This window comes from Chrysoperla carnea, chromosome X (assembly GCF_905475395.1).
Source record: "Chrysoperla carnea chromosome X, inChrCarn1.1, whole genome shotgun sequence".
NCBI lineage: Eukaryota > Metazoa > Arthropoda > Insecta > Neuroptera > Chrysopidae > Chrysoperla > Chrysoperla carnea.
In genome coordinates, this window is record NC_058342.1 from 26566692 (window position 1) to 26592905 (window position 26214).

The following is a 26214-nucleotide window of genomic DNA, read 5'->3' on the forward strand; positions in this document are numbered from 1 at the left end:
TACAATGTGGTTTAATTGTATGCTTTATCATCAACGTTCTTAAATATTATTTCCATTTTCATTCTAGCCTGGCTATCTGAATTTTTAATTTTGATACTGCAGTGATCACGTTTCTAACCTACGCAGATATCAAAATTAGTATTATATATGTAAGGCCCTTACAGATCTTTTAAATTGGATTGCACGGCATCACTCACTCGAAAAAAAAGTTTCGATTTTCAATTATTATTGAATGCCTTTGTATTTTTAAAGATGTATATTTTTTGATACGGAAAATTCCTGTATTTTTTAATGTTTTTAATTCATTGTTTACACCGATATAACATAGTTAAAAATATAAATACTGTTTAGAAATGCTGTACTTAAGTGTTAAAAAAATATTTAAAATAGAGAATAATTTTGAGATGTTTAAACGCAGTCCTTTTGGCGCTCTCTATTGATGACGTATTAATATGTGACCTGTCAAATGGTGACAGTTCAATTTACACTTAAAAAAAATTAATTTGCAATACAGAATTTACACTCATTATTATTAAGTTTTCTAATAAAAAGTCGTAGAATAATATAACTCTATGTAATACCATACAAAATATAAGTAATTAATACCATACAGTATGTCAACAAATCTGACAAGCCACATACTATGACGTCACGTCCGTTTTTAAATTTGAATTTACGTTTTAGAAATTTGAATTTGTCTCATTGAATTTGTACTTTTATTTATTAATTTTTGGTAATTTTTTGCGTAGTGTATTTTTTTAAGTAGATTTCCCCTTGAAAAAATCGCTAGATTCGAAAAAAAAAATGTATTTTAGAAATTCGATGAAACTAGAATATTAAGCAATTTTGGGCCAAAAAGTTAAAAATTCACTTGAGACTACTAGCTTAATGGTCAAATTAATCCGATTTTTAAAGTTTTTGTATCAAAATTAGCTTATATTGAAAGTATCATCAGCATCGGGGATAAAAACTTTTCCTCGAATTTAATTTTCAAGTAATTTTTGATATAACGCCAGAATACCTTTATGAAGATGCTGTATCTCGAACGATTTTGGGTTGTTTAGATTCTCAAAAATTTTTTTTATTTAATCCAAAAACAGGAAATTAAATTTGTAGGAATTTTTTAAGATTATCTGTAAAATCACCAGCTTTGGAATGGAATTCTAAAGGCGGCAGAAGAAGAGGTAGATTTCGAGGAACCTGAAAAGGAAAGAGGTAAGATCTGGAGAGAATTAATGCCCTATACTCCTCCAGAAGATAGAAGAAATAAGTCATTAAAACCACAAAAATAATTGAATAGCGGCTAAACCGAAAAAACGCCAAAACCCACTAAGATAAGAAAATTTGGACGAGTCATCATATCGAAGTTAGATCACCCAATAAAAGTATTTTTTTTCCGTGGAAGTATGTCTTGGTTTTATTTCCCGTAGTAGATTTTCGAAGGTCGTTTATAAAACAAATAAAACTAAATATGTGTAATTTGTGACAAGAATATGATTTGATAACAGTGATAATATGACGAAAAATAAAAAGTGTTAGGGGATACTTACATTCGACGTCGACAATAATACGTTTACTAACAGATGGCGGCACACCATTCGTTGCAATACATAAATATGCACCCATTTCTGTTCGACTTATACGTGTCAAATTTAATAATTCACCATCGTAGACATGAACTGAAACAAATGAAAAATAATCATTTTAATAACGAAATTATCGAAAAAATCGATAAAAATCGAATACATATAATATGAAGTACACTCGTAAATTTTCCAAAAATACGAAAAAAGTTTAAAAATACGCAATAACAAGTGAAAACAAACAATTGACTGTTGATTGATTGAGTTAATTGTTGAAATATCATCTACAGAAAGTGTTGATTACGCAATCGTTTGTTTTTGTACGTCATGCAAGTAAAGAAAGAGAGCCACTCTTACACACAAGGTTATAAGAGTATCTTTCTTCTCATTTCCTCAGTGGATATATTATGTTATAAATAAACAAACACATACATAATATAAGTAACCTATAAATTTAAAACTCGACTTTAATTTTTACGTCCTAAGTACCTAAGCTATAAAAATTTCACCTTGATGTATTTTTTTCGTTTTTGAGTTTTCGTGTTCACAAACAGACAGACAAGCAGAAATGGACTAATTAAGTAATTTTTTGAACATCTATACCAAAATTTTGTTCTTAGTATCAATATTTTTAAGCGCTTCAAACTTGGGACTAAACAAGGAATAAAACTGAATGTTTTTATAAATTTGCATACCCTGCATTTATGTAGTAAATCAGGAGTATATTAAATTTAGTCCAAATTTGGTAAATATTGTCATTTAGAAATTCTTATTGGTGTTAATTAAATGATTTAATTAGGTCAAATTCTGTTTGTGTAACTGTCTGAGTTCGTGTGTCTGTCATCACCATAAGTCAAAAATGAAAAAGATGTTTAAAAAAAAAATCTAATGATACAAATCAAATGTTGACGCATTTTGAAGGAGGGGGGTTTTATATTTCTATAATGAAATAATTTTCGTATATTAAATCAAATTTGGTTTCCTTTTCCGTGTTCATGGCGTTAAATTTCATAAAAAATAGTTCTGGGTACCAAAATCGTTAAGTATTCTGTGCACCAAATTATAGAGAAATAAAATTTAAATATCCCTTATTACGACTACCGGATATAATGACTTAACAACCCCGCAATATTAGATAGAAAAATGGGTTCTGTGAAGCTGTTTCTAGCCCACCCTTAAATGTTCTTCGGATCATTCTAATCAAAAGCTCTCACGGCTACAAAAATTTTTAACCAGTAGTTTTCAAGTTACGAGCTCCCAAAGCTATTCATACATAGTCATAAAGCCCGTTTCTCGAAAACTACCCGTTAAAAATTTTGTGACCATGAGAATCAATTGATCAGAGAAATCCGAATAACATTTTGGGGGCTATTTGAAAAAGTTTCACAGAAAGCTATTATCCTAGTCATATACTAAAACTATAATATATTCGTAGCGTTAATTGCTCGTATCTCGAAAACTACTCGAAAAAACTTTTTGTGGCCGTGAGAGCTTTTTATCAGAATGACCCAAAACATTTTAGGGTGGTTTAGAAAAAGTTTCACAGAAAGCCATTTTCCTATCTAACGTTGGGGGATCTTTTGCAGGTTCCTCCAATGTCGATATAAGCAGTTTTCACTATATTTTTATTTTGCTATGTGAAATTAGTGTTAAGTGAAAGAAATTTTGATTTTAATTAGGATTGGATTCGATCATGTTAGAGATTTAATAAATGGTTGAAGTATTTATGAGGATGTCAAAATAAAAACGTATACCATCTATTTCACATAAATTCTCTGTTTTTTTTTTTCCGTTTTTGTTGTTGTTCGAACAATGATAATTTGTAGTCAGTACACAAAGAGTAAAACCTGGATTGTTCGGTTTATACAACACTAATAGAATTGCATACAATATGTATGAAAATATGTGAATGTGTATGTACAGAGAGAGTGATTATTACAGCAAATATCAAAATGTTTTTATATCCTGTATACCGATAGGGTATTATCGTTAGTCAAAAATAAATTATGAAATTTGAAAAAAGTTAAAATTTATGAAAAAATATACTTAAGGATGTATGAGCATGACAACAATGTTTGATTTAAAGGCTCAAAATTTGTTTGTAGGTAGTCTTTTACTCAAAGAATATGTGGTTAAAATTTTAGCTTAGGTATCTGTGCAAATTTTTAAGAAAAATTCATTAAAAATCGATATAAAATACATTGGCTCTTATGGAGGAATCTCAAAAAACGACATATTTTGGAAGTTTTTGATAATTTTCATTTGGAATGAATGAAAACAAATTTAAAAAAAAACTTTTTAATAGAAAGTAAACATATTAGCAATGAATTAGAAAAGAAAAAAACTAAGTGTCACCGTCCATATAAGGGATGTAAGAGCAGGGTAGATTATAGATGTAGATTTTCAACTTTGATGATGAATTTTGCTATAACTTCATGAATGTAGACGAAAAATAAGAATAAAATTTTTCGATATGTGTCTTGGTTTTCGAAATATCGAGCTAAAAAAAAGCTAAATAATTAAACAAAATTTTCAATTTTCGATATTTTGAAAATTAAGCCAGATATCGAAAAATTTTATTCTTACTTTTCGTCTTATATCGTCAAGTAATAATATAAATTTATCATCAAAATTGAAAATATCTATTTTTAAATTTGTGCCCCCACTACCATGCTCGTACATCCTTAAATATTCTGATTTCGAGTCATAAAAGCACATTTTTCTTTTATAATATTAAAAATAAAAATCGTAATTTTTAAGATGTATATCAAGTGACCTAAAACGCGGGCAAGCCTGGCAGTGATGTCATATCGGTATGAGCCATAGACCATCAATTAGTTCAGTGCAGACAGCTGGGTTTAATATATCCATAGATAATAAGTATTTATGTTTATTATAATCAGATGTCTATGAATATATTTGTCAACATGTTTGTGTTATTTCGTGTAATGATACCGATATTACGTCATCAAATTGGATGCCCGCGTTTTTGACAGTTTAAAAAATGTTTAAAATTTAATTTAAGTTTTTGGCAACAAAGCAAAATCAACATTTTGAAGTACTTTTTCAAAAATAGTAGAATATTCTATTGTGAGCTATCTCGTTAGCCATACAAAATATATGAAGTAAGAAGAGTTTATATGGACGTTCTTAGGTATAAAACAAAGTGGGAATGTGTACTGTGTGTTATGGTTTTGTGTTACTGTGTGTGATTGATAGTGTATGTGTACAATTTCAATCACAAGTGATAAGTCTGAGCAGCTAGGCTGTGTTCATATATACATATATACAATCCCTCTTTGTTTTATACATAAGAACGACCGTAAGAACTCTTCTTACTTACGGGTGGGTATCAATATATTCTTTTTCCATAGTTTCTATTTAAGAAACCAAATTTGCTCGTACAAGATGGTGGAAGATGTTCATAGACCATTGTTTTAGAAACTCTGATGATATCGGCACCAACCAATATATGTATATACATTGTGAATGTATATATTGGTTTTATTGACTAAACATAATTTGTGTCATCGTTGTACCAAATAAATCAGTGATTCTCAATAATTTACAATTTATCTTCCTCCTTCAATGCAAACTGTTTCCCCATGTTTACCGCATAACATTGTTATTAAAGATTTAAATTGTATCAATTTCAAACTATATATTACATCCCTTATTAATTGTGGATTATTTAATTGCTCTGCACACACAAACATTACGTCATATGAATGCGAATGGAAAATGGGAATATTATTCATTATTCCTGTTATATGAAACGGATAATTCATTAACATACACAAGTAATTCATTACTATGGTTGTTTCTTCGGTTTAAAAAAACCAATAGTTTTAATTTCTTTTGAAAGCCAAAGCTAATAGTCTTTTAAAAATTAAAATAATGGGGTTTAACCTCCATTTCTCTGACATATACGCCTATAACAGAGGCCACCCACACATCATTATTTGTTAATCTTTATTTATTTAATTACAAACATATTTACAATTACATTTTGATGTGGGTGGAGTCGGTTACTTCGTTCTTATCCAACCGACGACAATGGGGTCAATTCTGCACTCCCATTAATTATAAATTGTTCACACTGCCGCTGCCTGGATTCGAACCCGCAACCTAACTCTAAATGGACAAACAGTCCAAGGCAAACGCCTTAGACCGCTCGGCCATTTAGGCTCTTAATAGTCTTTTAGTCATGGTTAGGTTAGGTTATATTGGCTGCCCACGAAAGAGACACTTAGGTTATAGAGCCCATTGTGATAGCGTATATGTGTTTTATCACCTTTCCGCTGATAACTTCATTTATCAGCTCCTCAATTTCAGAGGCTGAGTGCAACTCCTTCATGCATATATCATGCACTACACCAGCCTATCACAACTATTAATTAAATTAATTTTTTGCGACGGCGTTAATCGAACCCGCTACCCTAAGCATACCGCGGACGGAATTGGTTACGCCTTAACTAACTGAGCTAATAGGGCGACTATCTATGGTGATTTCGAGATATCTGATTTATATCTATAGCTATTTTCGCCATTGCGTATCTCTAGAGCTCTTCCAAATTGAGCTAAAGAGTTAAAAATTCGAATGTTAAAACCGAACTTTGTGTCAACAAAGCGCTTTATGTAATTTCCCGACACCCTTTCTTATTCTTTTTGAAGTTAATGGAAAAATATTCCGAACTACACTTTTCAAAGTAACATGCATCCATCATCAGTAACATGATTGTTTTGCCAATTTTTGAACTCCTTCGTAAAGTGTGGCCCAAAAAATGTATACACTGATGAAGTTTCAACGAGATGTACGAACGCGACTCACAATTACTCCTTTGGGTGACAGATTGAAGAAGGACCTAGAAAGGGATTTCCCGAAAAACCATCCTGGAAGACCAGGATCATTTATAAACGCATCACGAGAAGAAAAAGTTAACAACGATTAGGAGGACGTTTTGGATTTCATCGATCAACATTTTCGCTGTGTTATTTTTTACGCATATTGTATGAGATTTGATTTTGATTACGTCATATCCGAAAAATGTATAAGGTAATAATGTGACACCCAAATAGGAAGTTCTTAAGCGCGAATATACCCCTCAAAAAAAGTGATGGGCACGGCACAGCACGCGAAGATCAGCGTAATGCGAATCGGGATATGAACTCGCTCTTGATCGATCCTTCAAAGGAGATGTTTACTAAATATATGACGCCCTGGACAAGGTTTTCAAGATTTTGTACAGTGTATTTGTAAATTAATAAACCTGTAAAATGTTAATCTGTTCGCTCACAAAAATTACAAAAGTAAATGTGCGTTTGTTTACACATCACAGTGTTACATTTAGACTCTACTGTACAAATTTATTATTTACGTGCTTTATTTAAATCACATTCAAACTTTCGTTTTTTTTTCTCGCGAAAGCGTTGGTACTATCATCGATTTCCAGATGTTTAGGAAAGCAAGCCCGAATAATCTTTCTCTCTGTGGTAAATACGCTGGCCGGAAGAGTTATGCTACAAATCTTGGTGACATGGTGGAATTATTTTCACATTATGTTTTCTATTTAACCATCTAGAGTCAGTATTCATTTATAACAGTTGATTCACTATCATTAATGAACCGCCGGTACATCTGAACATCACTACCTGAATATCGATATTCAAGTATTTGATACCAACATTTGTGTATGTAAATTGCTTTCCAAAAGTATTCTTCTACCAATTTCACTGTTTTTTTTTTTTTGATTTTTGAGACATGCTTTGAAACGAGTTTTTAAACAAAAAAAAAAGTTTTTCCCAAAAATTATCAGATGGGGGTTTAATATGAAATTAGGAACAATAGACTAACTATGTAAAGCGAGTCATTGTTTTTTATTTTTTTAAGTCTATTTAGGTGATGGGCATGCCGGATCCGCCACTGGTCGGATCCGCTACTGGAAGTTCTCCCGAAATTGCTACAGAACAAGATACAAATTTAGAGCATTATCAGTATAGCAATGCATTTTGATATAACAATGTGCATTGATCGAATCAATAAACAAAAAAAACTAGACAAGGTGGTAGGTAGTTGTTTAGGAGGAAAACAATAATAAATTTCAAAACGTTTATAAAAATTTATTTGAGTTTTGTTTATTTATTTATATATTGTTGTTATCTTTTTATAAAAAAATTTGTAACAAGTACTACGTTTTGAACATGAACTAGAATAAATACTCACAGACAGTGGCGGATTTCAAAAGAAAGGCCCAGTAGGCAATTACTATGGGGTATTCCATTTTCAGCGTATTAATAGAGTATTCTACTATGTTTGAAAAAGTAAAAGTCTTTTTATTAAAAAGTTGGAAAAGTTATCTTCAAGAGTGAAACACCTTATTATTTTTAAGACAAAATAAAACAGCCAAATCGTCCCAAACAAACCATTTTGTGATTCTGCTTGTTTTTTGACAACCAGACACCAACTCTCATAATTATTTCATGCTGATGTTTAGTATATTGTAGATACAAATTTGTAAAGTTGTTCCTTACAAAAAAGATGGATCACTGTCGCCCGTTAAAAAAAATTCAACCCAAAAGAAGGGTGTTGACTGACGAAAACAGAAATAAATTTCTCGATATCTGGATCCTTACTTTTCGTCTTAATTCATCAAGTTATAACAAAATTCATCATCAAAGTTGAAAGTTAGATTAAACAAATCAAAATAAACAATTGACTAAGTTAATTGTGGAAATACCATGCAGAGACAGTGTTGATTACTCTATCACGTTACACATAAATACATGTTACACATACATAACTGATATCCCCATATAATACATACTATACATTTTACGTTTAATTTCCGCCCCCACGGGTAAACAGTGATTTTTACGAAAAAATGTTTCAAACAAAAGTTGGTTATTTTTTTATAAGGAATATTTTTTATGCTGAAACTTCTCTTCTATCTCTAACGGTTTACAAGATGGGTCCTACGATCCAATTGACCTATGCTGCTTATTTACGAACTCTACCTCACTTTTTATGTCCTGAGTGCGCCTGTAAAAATTTCAGTTTGATATTGACAGTTATCGTGTTGACAGGCGGGCGGACGGACAACCGAAAATGGACTAATTGGATGATTCTATGAACACTTATACCAAAATTTATTTCGTAGCATCAATATTTTTAAGCGTTACAAACTTGGGACTAAACTTAACATACTATGTATATTTCATACATACATGGTACAAAAATTTCAATCCTTAATCTACCCTGCTCATATTTTATTAAATCCGCCACTGCACACAGAACAGAAAATGAACATGTAAAATTATTTATGGGTCGAATAGTTATTCGGTAATAGGTAGTAATAAAATACATATAAATTTTGAAAAATCAGTGTCGTTTAATGATTTATTTTATGTTATAATAAATTATTATTATATATGTACACAAAAACAATACATGTATCAATATATTATTAGTTCTGTTACGGATCATTCAACCAAATAAATAAACAAATCCCTTTACTGAAACATTCTAAATCAAGAGAAGAGTTTTACAGGAGTTGTATGTTAGAAAATGCAACTCCTATTTCATGTACTAATTTTAAATTGTTCTTAGTGATGTTACGAGTAACTGGAACGACATATTATTCAGATATATTATATTTTACTCAGACAAACGCGGGTAAGCTCTGCCGTGATGTCATAGCAGTATGAGTCATAGACCATCAGTTAGTTCAGTGTAGACAGCTGGGTATAATATATCCATAGATAATAAGTATTCATATTTATTATAATCAGATGTCTATGAATATACTGTCAAACTTATTTGTGTTATTTCGTAAAGTGATACCCATATTACGTCATCAAATTGGATGCCCGCGTTTTTGACAGTTTAAAAAAGATTTAAAATTTAAGTTTTTAACAAGAAAGCGTGTGTATTTTTCCGAAATAAATTTTTAGTGGCTTTTTATTAGCAAAATCAACATTTTGAAGTACTTTTTCAAAAATAGCTTGAATACCCTACTAACTCGTTCTTTTCAAACGTGTTTTCAGTATATGCTTTGTCTTTATACAGTTATTCCTTCTTTTATTTTTTCGTGATGAAATATCCGTAACATCGTTAATATGTAGACATGTTGTTTGAAACATAATACTAAAATAACCCCGTTTTATATTTCCCACCTTTCTTTTTTTGATGGGTAGGAGGATTTGGTAATTATAAAACAAGTTAATAATAGGTACTTTTTGTTTTAAAATGCTGTATTTTTTTTTTAAATTGAGCTGTAATTATAGCTCGTTACATTTATAACTCAATTTCCTTTTTATTTCCATTGAAAAATCTATCAAAAATTAATTTTATTTCTTAATAAAGTAACTGTATTAAACTCTCGGAAAAAAAAATACCACTAATCTTCGGGAAAATTTTTTTTATTAATCTGTACAAAATTTTTCAATGAATTAAAGAATTATAACATTTAATTATTTAATAGACAAGATTTGAAAATTAATGTAAAAGGATGGGGGTAATGGAAAGGGTGAATGTCAATAACTGTATATAAAATATATGTGAAATGAGTGAAAATTATACAGTGAAACTTGTAACTGAATAAAATTTTTATTGATTGGAAAATTTTAAACTGCATAAGGGCAATGCTTTGTTTCTTATCAGGTATAGAAGCCATTGTGTCTATACTTACATGCAGGGTGTGTCAAAATTATTGCTACCTCAGAATTACTTTTGAAACTAATTTTCAAGGATATTTTGTAGCTCCAACTTCGAATAGAAACATCGGAAAAAAATCGAGTTCAAAATATAAAGTCGAAACACGTTTGTATGTTAAGTCTTGGAAATCACCATCAAGAATATTAAAAAACGATGAAAATCCACTTCCAATATTACATTAGCCAGATTTTTCACGAACTTTTACATACGAGGTACCTTATCTTACTGGAGAATGGAAGATGCCAGGGCAAATCTAAGAATAAAATTTGATTTAAAAAAATATTATTTGTATTTAATGACGTCACGAAAATAAAAAACACCGATTTTGCTCCATTCCACACTAGCTTTATCAAATTTGACGGAATTTTGCTCTATTAAATGCAGATTTTATCGAAATTTTATGAATAGAACATGTACTTTTAAGAATTGTATTATTGAATGCCTCATTTCTTAGCAAGAAAATTGGCATGAAAATCCTTATAGGGAATATTCATGTTTTTTTTTAAATATTTCTAATTCATTGTTTACACCGTTATAACATAGTAAAAATATAAATACTGTTTAAAAATGCTGTAATAAAGTGTTAAAAAAATATTTAAAATAGAGAATAATTTTGAGATGTTTAAACGCAGCCCTTTTGGCGCTCTCTGTTGATGACGTAATAATATGTGAGAAGTCAATTGGCGACAGTTCAATGTATAATTTACACTTGAAAAAAAAAAGAATTTACAACACAGAATTTACACACGTTATTATTAAGTTTTCTAAAAAAAAGTCATAGAATAATATAACTCAATGTAATACCATACAAAATATAAGTAATTAATACCATGTAGTATGTCAACAAGTTTGACAAGCCACATACTATGACGTCACTCCCGTTTTAAAATTTGAATTTCTGTTTTAGAAATGTTGTATTTCTCTCACTGAATTTGTACTTTTATTAATTAATTTTAAGCAATTAAAAAGATATAAATAACTAAAATAATGATTTAGTTGAAATGTCCAGCCAATAAAGTTACGGGAAAAAAATATTTGAACCAAATTTAAATTTCATGAATATTCCCTATTGCCGACTATTCTTAAGTTTCACCAAATCTTGAATAGAATTGTAAAAACCATATCTTGTAAAAACTATATCGGAAGCGACCATTTTTAATTTCAACACGGAGAGCTTTAAATTGGAAATGGATTAAAAGAAGTTTGACTGTAAAATAAGTATATAATAAATATTGGAGAGATTAGGTTAAAGGAAATAGAATTATGATTGTTAATCTGGTTGTTTGATAAATAATAATTTTGTAATCTCATATTTCTATAGAATTATAAATGTTATGCCATCAAACATCACCATCAAACCATCAAACCATTTTATTATCATTCTTAATTTTTAAATATTGTATTAAATCGCTTAGATTTTACTTATTACATTTATAACCAGTGGCGGATTTTAAAAAAAAAAAGACTCATGGGGTCATTCATATGGGGGCAAATCTATTTTTACCCTAAAAATAGTGTAAGCAAAAAATTCTATAAATCTTCCAAACTGTCTATAGAAGTCAATTTGGTGACTCTTGCGCAAGCATTAATCATTCTATTTCATAGAAATAGGCTCGATCTTTGGCTTTGTAATTTGTCTTTTGATGGCCGGATTTTCATTTTTAGCGAATTTCCGATGGAAATGGAGAGTAGTGCAAGGAACAAAATTTGTAATTTTTGATTAGTTCTAAGCAAAAGATATCACTTTTGTGTTTTATTTTTCTAGGCGTTTAGTTTTCGAAATAAAATTAATTGAAATAGAAGTAATTCTGCTGGAAAGAGTTAGTCACCATTTTACCCAATGCTTAAATCCGCCACTAGTGTATCCGCCACATTTAAAATCAATATGTGTGTTGATTTAACTTCAAAACATGTCAATATCTTTCATATTTTAAAACGATTAGGAATTATCCTTATTATCGATAGCTAATTAATAAATGACATTTATTGAGTCTTAGCGATGTTATAGAATCTATATTCAATTTAAATAAAATCTATTTTTGATTTTCATAAAAATATTCCTTAGTATCATAGAAGTGAATCCGATTTTTGAGTTATCTGGATCAAAAACCGTTTCACCGGAATCGGAAAAGAAAATTTTTGTTAAAATTTAGTTTGCAGGGTCATAAACCCAAAAAAAAAAGACCGAAAATTTTATAGGCCGGAAGTATTCTTGCAATTTACGAGTTGGTTGGGTTGAGTTGGTCGACTATAGAGAAGTTATTTGCGTTCCGAAGCTTTTAAGCCTTGCGTTCAACAAGTGAAATTAACAAAATTTTTAAAACCTCCGACAAATTTTTACGAAACCCTAAACTCGCATTTGAAACATATCTAACAACACTATCCATTAAGGCTTTTTCCTTAAAGCCTTTTCCAAGCTGAGTCGATTTCTAAGATCATTGCCAATTTGTAGTTTTTTCGGATACGAAACCCTAAATTCACACTTGAACCATAGCTGAGAACACTCTTCATTAAATTATCTTTCATACAAAACCAAAAAAAATCAAATTCGGTTCTTTCTTTAGGCACTACGATGTCACAGACAGGCAGACAGACAGACACACATGGCGATCGAACCTTTAACACCCCTTTTTTAGCTCAAAAAAAAGGCGACACTATTACAGATATTTTTTGCGGTCTATTTTTTCCTAAACTCTTTGGGAACATCATTTTTAGTCTGCACATTCATTCATCAAATGATTTCCACATCCAGAGCATAATCACTTTGTACATGGAAGTAAAAAGGGCTTTCTGCTTCCTAATATCTTCATCATTGCAAATTCTTATTCTTATCAAATTTTCTCAGGGCGTGATATCGGATTGGCTGCACAAGATTATTGTACCGCGAACCAAAAGAGTTTTAATAAAACGAATCAAAACTTACAAATTCGCCATAACCTCCGTGTATGTGGAGGTAAAAAAGGGTTATTTTGTGTATACTTAATAATGATAGCAACCAAAAAAAAAAAAAATAATAATAAATAAAAATAAAAAACATAAAAAACGTGCACTTATTTGAGTGAATATAACCTTAAAATATTACAAAATGATACAAATATGATGATTGGGTGGTAAACTGTATACAATGCTATCAAGCGAACCAGTTCATTGAAAATGTCGACGTCGACGTCGAGTTCGAGTGAGCATTATACACAAACATAGACTACAAACTACACTACATGCACAAGGTATCATATTATATTATATGACATTACATTGCTAGGCTCTGTGTTACTCAAACCATCAGTTTAGACTTAGTGTTGTGTTTGATAGGGTGTCCTTTCCCTCACACAATAGGGTATTATCGTTAGTTAAAAATAAATCATGAAATTTGAAAAAAGTTAAAATTTATGTAAAAATATCCTTAAATATTCTGATTTCGAGTCATAAAAGCACATTTTTCTTTTATAATTTTAAAATTAAAAATCGTAATTTGTAAACTGTATATCACGTGACCTAAAACGCGGACAAGCCCTGTTGTGATATCATATCGGTATGAGCCATAGACCATCAAATAGTTCAGTGTAGACACCTGGGAATAATATATCACAGATAATAAGTATTTATATTTCTTATAATCAGATGTCTATGAATATATCTGTCCAACTTATTTGTGTTATTTCGTATAGTGATACTCATATTACGTCATCAAATTTGATGCCCGCGTTTTTGACAGTTTAAAAAAGGTTTAAAATTTAGCAAGAAAGCGTGTGTATTTTTCAGAAATAAATTTTTGGTGGCTTTTTATTAGCAAAATCAACATGAAAATTTTGCCATTTTTTCTCCGAAAGTTTTTCTAGGAATTTTTTTAGAATCAACATGTTTCGAAAGGAATTTCTAAACAAAAAAATTACCCCCTCTTCGATGTCTTTAATATATTGGGATGCACTGAGTACGAAATTAAAATCAAACGACTCACTATTTGAAGCTTTCTACAAGTTTTCAACTGTTTATCTTTTATAGTTTTTGAGAAAATGAAAACTCTCTAATTTGGACACTCACGGAAAAACAAAATATCAAACAAAAGCTGTTTATTTTTTCATAAGAAACAGTTTTGAAATTTAAACTATCATTCTATCTCTTACGGTTTACAAGATGGGTCGTACGGACCCAAGACGTATAATGGAGCTATGTTGTTGTCAAACAATAAAGTGATATTATTCAAAATATTAAAAAAAGTCGTTTTCATTCTACAAAGGATTCATAAGGTCTCTCCTTTCTAAATACAAAGACCTTTGGTGGCAGCATCATTCTCTGGACCAAGCCAGGTACTTGACAATATACCAAAACTTTATTTATAGCATCAATATTTTTAAGCGTAACAAACTTAGGGCTAAACTTAGTATACTCTGATATATTTCATATACAGGATTTCTTAAAAATATGAAAAATCAAAATGTCTGACATGCTGTGAGATTATTTTCATAATTTTTTAGTTTTGATAAAATAAAAAAGATTTTTGTATCTTTGTGGTTTTTTCTCTAGGTGCCTAGTTTAGGAAATAAAAATTCTTGGAAAACTTAAAATGCAATATTGTATTTAAAGAATAATGTGTTATTTTTTCAATTTCTGAGGGAATTCGCTTAATTAACGCGGTTCCTAATCTACAATTTTTTAACAGTGCAAGAGATACAAAACCTGTTAAAGAAAATTCGTATTCTTTATAGTATCCTACTCTACTAATGCCTTTGATTTGTATAGTATCCTACTCTAGTAATGCCTTAGTAATGACACCCTGTACAGAGCATACAGTTATACTACTGTTATACACTATTCACCATACACCAAGTACTACTATACCTATAACATAATATTACCATCATAGGTATTTTAAAACATGGCGAATCAAATTAAGGACACAATTGGAAGATTCAGGATGTAGATTCAGATTCAAGATAATTGTCGACCTTCTTTTAATGATACGTCAAAAAAAGTCCATGCAAACGTTATTTGGAGGCTACCATGTCTACAAGTCTTGGTCTATAGTCACTCAGAAGCTGTAGGCCATTTAGTTTTTAGTTCAGTGGCAAAGGGGTTCGTGTTTATGAGCCACATAGTATATAATATATACATAAATAGGTCGACATTCAACATTGGTTTGGGGTCGAGTATTATAACGACACATCGTCGAGAACGGAGATATATGGCATAATTGTTTGGGTTACGAGGTTGTTTTGTTTCGATAGTACCGAGCACCGAATTGACTCACAAACTATACATTAAGTGCAGAATAGATATGAACGGAGTGAATGGAGAGGTGGAGAGGCGAGGTGTAAGGGGCAAAGATCATAGGTGATAATGATGATGATGATACATCGGAAACAAATTTGTATACACAGAAAAAAAAAGTATATATTGTCCCCCAAAAAAATATATTTTTAGATTTGATCAACTTTGTTATGTATGAAATTAGTTTTTATTCGCAGTTTCACACGCGTGGTAGCGAACTTTTTATTGATAACGGTTAATTTCTAATAAACAAAATAGGCTTTTTGTCCTGATGTCGATTTCAATGTCTCTTTGGTTAAAATTTGAAAATGGGCGAGAATAGATGACAAGATCTGAAATCAAAATTAGAAAAATAAATCGTGACTGACACTACAGAGCAAAACATGACTGACACTACTGTCAGTTTGGATTGCAAAATAGTTTTATTTGAGTTGTATTTTGAAAGAAACTTTAGAAATTAATATTACAGGACAGGAATAAACAGTGACGTTGACGAAAAAATGTTTCATACAAAAGTTGTTTATTTTTTATAAGGAACATTTAAACTTTTGTCCTATCTCTAACAGTTTACAATATGAGTCCTACGGACTCAAGACCCAACTTACCTATATTGCTCATTTACAAACTTAGCCTCACTTTTTACGTCCTGAGCACGCTATAAAAATTTCAGCTTGATATCTCTTTTCATTTTTGAGTTATTCTGATCACAGACGGACACACATACGGATAATCGGAAATGGGATAATTATGTGATTTTCTGAACTAAACTCAATATACCTTGATATATATTACATCTCTATATAACATAAATGCGAAAGTAAGCATGTTTGTTTGTTTGTTTGTTACGCTTTCACGCTAAAACTAGCGAATGGTTTTTAACGCAACTATACAGCAATATAGTTCATACTTCAGAATAACACATGAGATATAATTTATATAAAGATATATCAATAAAAAAATAAAATAAAATAAAAAAATAATTTAATTTGACATTACCATAAATTACAGATATCTGTAAAAGTAGTCATTTGACATTACCATAAATTATAGATTTCTGTAAAAATAGTCAATATAAAATATTTCACGGCCATCTTTCCTGATATACTCAATGAATAATTACGACTACTATACATTAAAAAAATAGAAAACCATACATATATTTTACCTGTGTAAAACAATCCTTACCATTATTTAGAGTGTTATAGAAAGGTGATAAGCGAGAGCAATCTTTATCAATCTTTACTTTTATACCCAGCGAAGCGGTATCAGTCTAGCGATACCCATAACATATTTGTACACAGGGTATAAAGATATTTTCAACTAAATTAATATTTGTGGCAATAAAAACAAAACAAAAAGAAATGAAAAATTGAACTGAACATAGAACCAGAATAGAAAATAAGATAGTTGATAAAAAAAAGTTGTTTTCGAATACTTTGATATATTATTCATCGAATAAAATATTTAATCACTCAAACTTGTAATAATTAATACATAATTTATTTGAACACAGTCTTTCAAATTGTTACATAACATAACATTTCAATTCATTATGTAAGCTTTAAGCTCTGAATGAAGCTTTCTCTACAGTTCTCTAGCTCTGCTGTGTGTGTGTGTGTGTGTTAAACACAAAAGTAAGTGGTGGTGTACTTTACTTGTGTGACATGAATATCGTTATTACAAAAAAGTGAGCTTGAAAGCTTGAATGTCATGTGGTGTGTGAACTGAACTGAGCTTTAATATGATAAAAACTTCCACCATAACCTTATTTTTTATTATCAGAAACTGTTACTAGTTATAATTAAAGTTTCAATTAGAATCTATTCATCAACATAAAAACCACTAACTTGTTATTGTGTACACGTTGTTCGATTTTCGATTTCGAGATCCGAAACAACTCGAATAAAATTTTCTATGTTTAAAACATTTTAAACTAGTTATATTGTCAAACCTGGATAAGTAAGATCTATATAAGCGAGAAAATTCAAGTAATGACAATTACTTGAGTTTTCTCCTTGTGTCCTGTAACTTTAACCCCCTAAGGAAAACAGGGATTTACTATTAAATGTATCGGAACAGTATGAGTGGCTCATACTGACTGGTAATATTCAGAATACTTCTGGCGAATAGTACTACAGTCAAACCTGAGTAAGGGAAAACTCTATAAAAAAGAATATTTCTCAGGTTCAGGACTTTGACCTCTGAAAAACCTCTATAAGTGAGAGACAAAAACCTGCATAAGTAACGTTCGTTTTTCCTGCCCTGACCTCTATAATTGAGAGTCTCCCTTGCCTGTACCTCTATAAGCGACAATTAAACATTTGCTATGTATGCCAATTATTTATGCTTTACTTTGTTTATAACTAAAAATTTTGAATATCATTGACAGACCCTCTACCTGTACCTGTAAAAGCTCGAAACGAAGTAGTGAGAAATCTCTATAAGCGAAAAAAAATTCAAGACCCCTTCAACTCTCTCTTAACCAGGTTTGACTGTATTTAACACTGTAATGTCACTAATGCTACTAATGTCATACCAGCAATATTAATGAAAATGACAAAATAGGTTAAGAATAATAGAGTGACGAGCAGTGTGACAACAAACATAACGTTTATACCTTTACTGAATAAGATCGTAGTTCAATAACGCGTATTGGTAAACGAGTCTAAAGTCATAACGGGAAAAACAAGTAGCTTTGCGACATCTGCACTATAGTATAGGACTCAAGTAAATACTGTCAAGTTGAGCTTACTTTTTACTGATGTAAGTGGTGTCAAAAGTTTTTATACCATATAGTTTTGTAAATAACGCCATAACTATGGATCTAACGTCAATAGAGCATTATCAGAATTTTTTTGAGTATACTCTCCGAAAGTGTGGGTGAGGTTTAACAGAGAGGAACGCATTTCATGCAACAGGAAACAAGCCTTTGTAAGAGTAAGAAAATAAAAAATAAATTCTACCCCATCAAATAAGACACCGTGTATTTCTACACCTTTACCGCACCGCACTAACATAGTTAGTTGAATGAGGCGAACACAAAATATCATAATTTTCATTATAAATTTCTTGTTCTCATTTTACTTGAATATGATATATTAAATACCTTCTTTATCGATAAATGATTTTCATATTACCCTCTTTAAATAAAAACTTTCCAAATAACTATCCATTTATTACTTTCATAAAACCACCCACAAATCTATTATTCCTAATATTTTGATTACAAAGTGCTTTTTTCATTTATGTAGTTTTAAATTTATATAAAAAACTTATTACTTTGTATGAAGATTTTCAACCATAATTCATGTGAACTTAATAGGGAAGAGTAGCCTATTTGAATACTGGTGCTTAATTCGTACCGGATGGATGATAATTCGATGACGACAAATCTTTATATGTTACTAGAGTGATACCCACCCGCTTCGCTGAGTTTAAAAGTAAAAATTGATAAAGATTGCTCTCGCTTATCCCCTTTCTATAACACTCGACATTGTTTTACACAGGTAAAATCTATGTATGGTTTTCTTTTTTTTTTTTAAATGTATAATAGTCGTAATTATTCATTGAGTATATCAGAAAAGATGGCCGTGAAATATTTTATACTGACTATTTTTACCGAAATCTGTAATTTATGGTAATGTCAAATTAAATTAATTTTTAAATTAATTTTTTTATTAATATATCTTTATAAATGATATCTCAAATGTTATTCTGAAGTATTAGCGTTATTGCTGTACAGTTTCATTAAAAACCATTCGCTAGTTTTAGTTTGAAAGCGTAACAAACAAACAAACAAACATGCTTACTTTCGCATTTATAATATATAGAGATTTTTCCAGCTTGTTTTTTCGAACTTATCATATTGGCTTCTGGCGAAAAGTAGACAAAGAAGGCTAGACTAGAAAATGTATTAGGCAAACATGTTTCGAATGAAAAACTTTTTATAGATGGATATTGTATGTATTTTCTTTAACTGTTCTACAATTTTACAAAACTACCATCACTTTACTATTTGATTTCGTACAATATTTGTTAGAGAAGATTTACTGTAAAATAAACGTGTGTAAATTTTTTTCCGCACATCAAATATTGTTACATGTTTTTAAATTAAATCAAATATAATAAAATGGTATAGATATTCCAATGAAAAATAATATAATACCACATAAATAAATACCAAAAATTTTCAGCTGTATTGCTGTGGTATGTGGAAAAACTACTGACAAAATATTTACCACCGAATATAATTAATTACTACGCTACAAAAGTCATTCACCTGCGGATAGATGTATGTTATTTAGATTGTCTGTCTAGTAGATTTGCTGATTTGTGCTGTTAGCATCCTACCGACCCATTCACATGCATCCATTTTATTTCGCTCATAATTTTATCGTTAAACGTGCATATAAATTTAAATTATACTGATTATACGGTCATGTGTACACAGAAACACCGGGTATTTTTATCATTTTTATTTTGTATAATTTGCATTTTGATTTTATGTCTCGATGTTAAATTATTATTAACGCGCTTATATTAATTAACTTCACTTGTAACTAACAATGTAATAAAATCTTTGACGTCAAATTTAACCCACTTCTAATTTTCCAATTAACTTGAGAGACTTTGTTTATCTATCAAGGTCCGATGACAATACACTAATTTATTGGAACTATGCTTCTTATCGCACGTTATAATTTGTTTGCTGGTTGAGAGATAAGACCAAAAAATCTGCAACAACTTAAAACGACCTCAAAGGAAACAAACACTTTTTGAATCGATTTAGCTTGCAATTATTATACCATGTATATTTGAAATATACATAGTATATTAAGTTTAGTCCCAAGTTTGTAACGCTGATGAAAAATAATGATGCTAGGAAAAAAATTTTGTCATAGGTGTTCATAAAATCACCTAATTGAGATATCTGTGGACACGATAACTCAAAAACGAAAAAAGATATCGAGCTGAAATTTTTACAGCGTACTCAAGATGTAAAAAGTGAGGTCAAGTTCGTAAATGAGTATCATAGGTCAATTGGGTCTTGGGCCCGTAAGACCCATCTTGTAAACCGTTAGAGATAGAACAAAAGCTTAAATATAAAAAATGTTCCTTATCACAAATTAAACAACTTTTGTTTGAAACATTTTTTCGTAAACATCACTGTTTACCCGTGAGGGCGGTATACATTATACAGATGGGAAAGCGTATTCTACAGAAATGTAACATACCGTGTGCGGTATACTCTCGTCCACGGTATACATTATACAGATGGGAAAGCCGTCCACGGTATACCGCCCACGTTATACCGTACACGGTATACCGTCCACCGTATACCGTACACGGTATACCGTACACAGTATACCGTACACGGTATACCGTACACGGTATACCGTACACGGTATACCGTACACGGTCTATTTAGACGCGGTATGAAATTATTCTTGCCCTTTTATACCGTGGGGCCCTTATACCGTGCACGGTATACTTTTTCACGGTATACTCTTTATGCCGCCGAGCCCTTATACCGTGTGCGGTATAGTCTCGTCCACGGTATACACAATATAGATTGGAAGGCTTATTTGAAGCAAATGAAATATACCGTGTGCGGTATAGTCTCGTCCACGGTATACATTATACAGATGGGAAAGCGTATTCTACAGAATTAGCGTATTCTGTAGAATACGCTTTTCCATCTGTATAATGCATACCGTGGGCGAGAGTATACCGCACACGGTATGTTACATTTCTGTAGAATACGCTTTCCCATCTGTATAATGTATACCGTGGACGAGACTATACCGCACACGGTATATTTCATTTGCTTATTGTGTATACCGTGGACGAGACTATACCGCACACGGTATAAGGGCTCGACGGCATAAATTGTATACCGTGAAAAGTATACCGTGCACGGTATAAGGGCCCCACGGTATAAAAGGGCAAAAATAATTTCATACCGCGTCTAAATAGACCGTATACGGTATACCGTGGACGGTCTAGACCGTAGACGGTATTGTGCGGATAGCCACTTCCTAATAATAAAAGATCCCGAAAATTTTAACTGGTTAATTATGATATAATAATGGACAACTATGCCAAGTTTCATTAAATTCTGAATACAAAGTCTATTACCGATAGTACTACCTTAAAAAAAAGAGATCACTAAAGTAGCTCCTAATAACATTTCTCTCAGAAAATAATTATTCCAGATAAATAAAATGTTCATATCGGATAAAAATATCATAATTGTAGATCCCTTGATACTTGATAATTGTAGATACATTTTATTTTTATTTTATTTGTGACAAAAAAAAGAGCAACAAAGTTAAAATAATATGATTTAGTCAAAAAATTTAAATTTAAAAGTTCACATCTTCTTGTTAAATGTTGCACAAGCACACCAGTTAAGATAATTTAAGCCGTTTGGATATCATGACATTCTACTACTCACATATAAAACTTCTTTTGAACAACATATTCAACTCATACCGTATTCTCCACTCTCCACCAGTCATTGTACAAGTATATGTATTACTGTTGTCAATCTGGGAGCTGGTGATAGTTGCGTGCACAGTTCGAGCTACGGAAGACAACTTTGGATATTCTAATAGTTTTTTGATGTAGGCAGTGGCAGTTTCAGATCCGGCAAAGGACATAAAACAATTTTGGCATACTAGGTTAAGTCTTGATGCCACAAAAAAAATATTGATATTACCATGAGAACTGATTCCAGCGTTGTCTGGTGGTAGAAAATCGAAGTTGTCTATAACAAGTCAAATTTCAACAGAAATAAGAGTACGATCGTGTCAAAAGTTTAAATAATTTATTTTTTTTATTTCACTCATTATCAAAATAAACAATTCAATCATAGCCTTGCATAAATTTAACTTGTCATAGACAGCTTCTATTTTCTACCACTAGACAGAGCTAGAATCAGTTCTTATGGCGAATAGGTGTTCATAAAATCCCCAAATTAGCCCGTTTTCGATTGTCTGTCATTTGTGGACACGATAACTCAAAAACGAAAAGAGATATCAAGCTGAAATTTTTATTGCGTGCTCAGGATCTAAGAAATTAGGCTTAGTTCGTAAATAATAAAAAACAACATAGGTCAATTGGGTCTTGCCAATTGTTTAATTTCACTTGTTTTAGGTTATGTTCACAATTCATTTGTCATCTGTGTGTTTTTTTTTTCTGTATTGATTTCGATGTGAAATTCGCAGACAATTCTTTCTCGAATTTAAACTAAACCGCAGAGACCTCGCAAAAAGTGCACGCTTCAGGGCCTCGTGTTGACTAACGCCGACACAGCCCGCAGGTGCACATTTACATTTTTGTGATGCATATTTAATGATTTAAAATTTGTGTTCTAGTATTTTCATCTATACGCTGTTGCGTACGAGAAACTGTGTTTCGAAATTTGGTAATATACAATAACATACTACAGTACGGGATTGGTGCCAATTTAAAACACACTAAAAACACTCTTTTTTGAATTAAAATTGAAATAAAAACAATTTTGCTGCTAAGATTTTCTTTCTTTTCCCGTTCTTAATTTCATACTAGATCCCATCTGATAATTTTTGGAGGGAATTTGTTTAAAAATTCGTTTCAAAATATTCTTAAAATCGAAAAAAATCCTAGCGAAATCATAGAAAAGTTCTTTCGAAAATCAATTTACACACCCCTATTACATTCCGTTATCAATGATTTGGGGAAAAGATTGTCTCCTGAGGTACTCGATCAATTTCAGTTAAGATTTTTACTACCTGCACCAAATGTTGGTGTCAAGGACTTGGATATTGATATCCATTCTGTGAAAAAAGTTGTTCAGATGCACCGGCGATTCATTAATGATAGTGAATCAATCAACTATTATTAATGAATACCGACTCTGGGTGGCCAAATGGAAAACAGAATGTGAAAACAATTTCGCCATACCAGAGTAGCTCATCTCATTAAAACATGCGAGTTAGATTTGTACCATAATATAAAAATGTTACAAATATTGGCAACTCTTCCGGTCAGCGTCAGCTATTGCAGAGAGATCGTTTTATGCACTTCGAGGGAAAAAATCTTGGTTGCGTGTCTTATTCGCACTGGATAGATTATTCGGGCTAGCTCTCTTAAACACCTGGTTATGGATGACATTCTCAACGCTTTCTCAAAAAAAAAACGAAAGCTTGAATTTGTGATTTAAGTAAGTCCCTAAATAAAATTATTTAATGTAAAATGTATACTAGCCTTTAAGTTAATTTTTTATAGCATTTAATTTTCATTAAAATTGCTACAGTAATTTAGAGTCCCCTCCTATTCCTAATAGTACTTGACAAAGTGATGCGAAAGGTCAATGAAAACAGACGCAGAAGTATCAGGTGGAAGATGGCAGAACGACTAGAAGATATTGATTATGCTGATGATCTTTGCATTATGTCACATAATATCAATGACATTAAAGACAAAATAAACGACCTAGTCGAAGAAGGTAACAAGATGGAACTGAAAATCAACGAAAGAAAAACCAAAGAGCTGAGAATAAACAACGCCAATAACGAAGATCTTACCTTTTTAAGACCTTATCATTAACAACCAACCCATAGAGCGTGTACGACAGTTCCAATACCTCGGAAGTATTGTCTCTGCAAATGGCGGCACTGACAAAGATGTAGAACAAAGATTCAGAAAAGCCAAACTTCGACCCATCTGGAGATCACACCAACTCAGAAGACACACTAAATTGAAAATATTCGAGACTAATGTTAAAAGGGTTCTTCTGTATGGATGTCAAACCTGGAAAGTCTCGCAAAGCATCACCAGACAACTGCAAGTCTTCAACAGTTGTCTCAGACACATCCTCAACATTTATTGGCCCAACATGATTTCCAATGAAAACCTGCTGGACACCTGTCACCAAACTCCAGTAGCACACACCATCAAGCAACGCAAATATGGTTGGATTGGTCACACACTCAGGCGAAACAACAGCATTGCCAAAGAAGCACTTGAATGGAATCCCCAAGGAAAAAGAAGGGTGGGCCGACCTCGTTATACCTGGCGAAGAACCCTGGAGCAAGAAATTACTGAAGAAGGCAAATCCTGGAGAGAAGTCAAGTCCATGGCACAGACTCGGGATCATAGGACATAAATATAAAATATATAATTCTAAGTCTAAATGTGACACAATGATGTGCAATCAAACACACATTTACTTTTGTAATTTTTGTGAGCGCACAAACTAACATTTCACAGGTTTATTAATTTACTAGTGTTTGCCCTACGACTTTGCCCAAGTGCAACCATACACTGTACAAAATCTTAATCCGGGCGTCATATATTTTGTAAACATCTTCTTTGTAGGAATGCACTATATCGATCATGAGCGAGTTCATACTCCCACTCGATTTTAACCGATTTTCGGGTGGCTGTGCCGTGCTCATCACCTTTTATGAGCGCTAGAACTGCGCCTACATTGGTGCTGTCCGACAGGTTTTAAATATTTTATAGTATTTTCTCTACTGACAGTGTGACCAGCTACTAGAGTGTACTTTGTATTCCCTGTTTCCCTGTAACTAGTAACTGGTATGGTATAATGGTGTAGTGTCGTGTAATATAAGTCTATAGTAGAGTAGGTAGGGGCTAGACTCAGACCAGTCAGTGTAAAATAAATGTTGTTGTATAGGGCTTATAAATACAATCCTATGGTATTAACATATATACACCAATTATGACATTATATTTAAAATATTTGTTTTAAAATGTTTCATATTTGTTTTATATGAATATGAATCACATGTTTTTATTTCATTATTTCTGTTTAAATAGTTTCGATTTAATTATAAGACTATTTATAACGATTATGTATGTTTTTATATTTGTAACTATGCTAATTTTTTTACAACAATAAAACAAAACAAAAAAGTTTATTAGAGAAGGGAGCTTTTCTTTTTTCCTTTTTTATAACCGACTGTCAAGAAGTGGTATCTTGTACGTTTGTTTGTTTTGTTTATTACTTCGTATCTTCCAAAAGACAGGATATATTATCATTATACTCGTTTGAAGAATCCAAGGGCCCTTTGATAAGTGTTTGAAAAAAGCAAAATTTTATTTCGAAATAGGAGTACGTCTATAAAAGAAAATTAACAAAACTCGTCGAGAAGGGTATCAAAATATAGGAAATTATAAGGGAATAACAAATTGGGGTGTTGCAAAACCACATAAAGGCAATTGACTTCAATTGAACAATTTCAACGATTAATTGTTGAAATACCATGTATAGACAGTGTTGATTACGTAATCGTTTGTTTTTCAACGTCATATAAGTAAAGAAAGATAGCCCAATATACATACATACATGTCACACACACTTAACTGATATTCCCATATTACACATGCTATATAATTTGTGTTCTCACGGGTGAAATAGTGATGTTCACGAAAAAATGTTTCAAACAAAAGTTGTTTATTAAAGAAAAATTTGTTACAGTTAAACTTTTGTTTTATCTTCAATGATTTACAAAATGGGTCGTTCGGACCCAAGACCCACTTGTCCTATGTTGCTCATTTACGAACTCAACCTCACTTCTTCTGTCCTGAGCACGCTATAAAAATTTCAGCTTAATATCTTTTTTCGTTTTTGAGCTATCG

General features: G+C 31.4%; 1 protein-coding gene across 1 annotated transcript in view; it reads right to left on the reverse strand.

The window, feature by feature from the left end:
• Positions 1-26214, reverse strand: part of LOC123302251 (lachesin-like) — a 582311-nt gene that overhangs the window by 14774 nt on the left and 541323 nt on the right. Inside the window, exon 5 of the mRNA XM_044885108.1 lies at positions 1551-1679. Coding sequence (XP_044741043.1) covers positions 1551-1679 — 129 coding nt within the window. The remainder of the gene's footprint in view (positions 1-1550; positions 1680-26214) is intronic.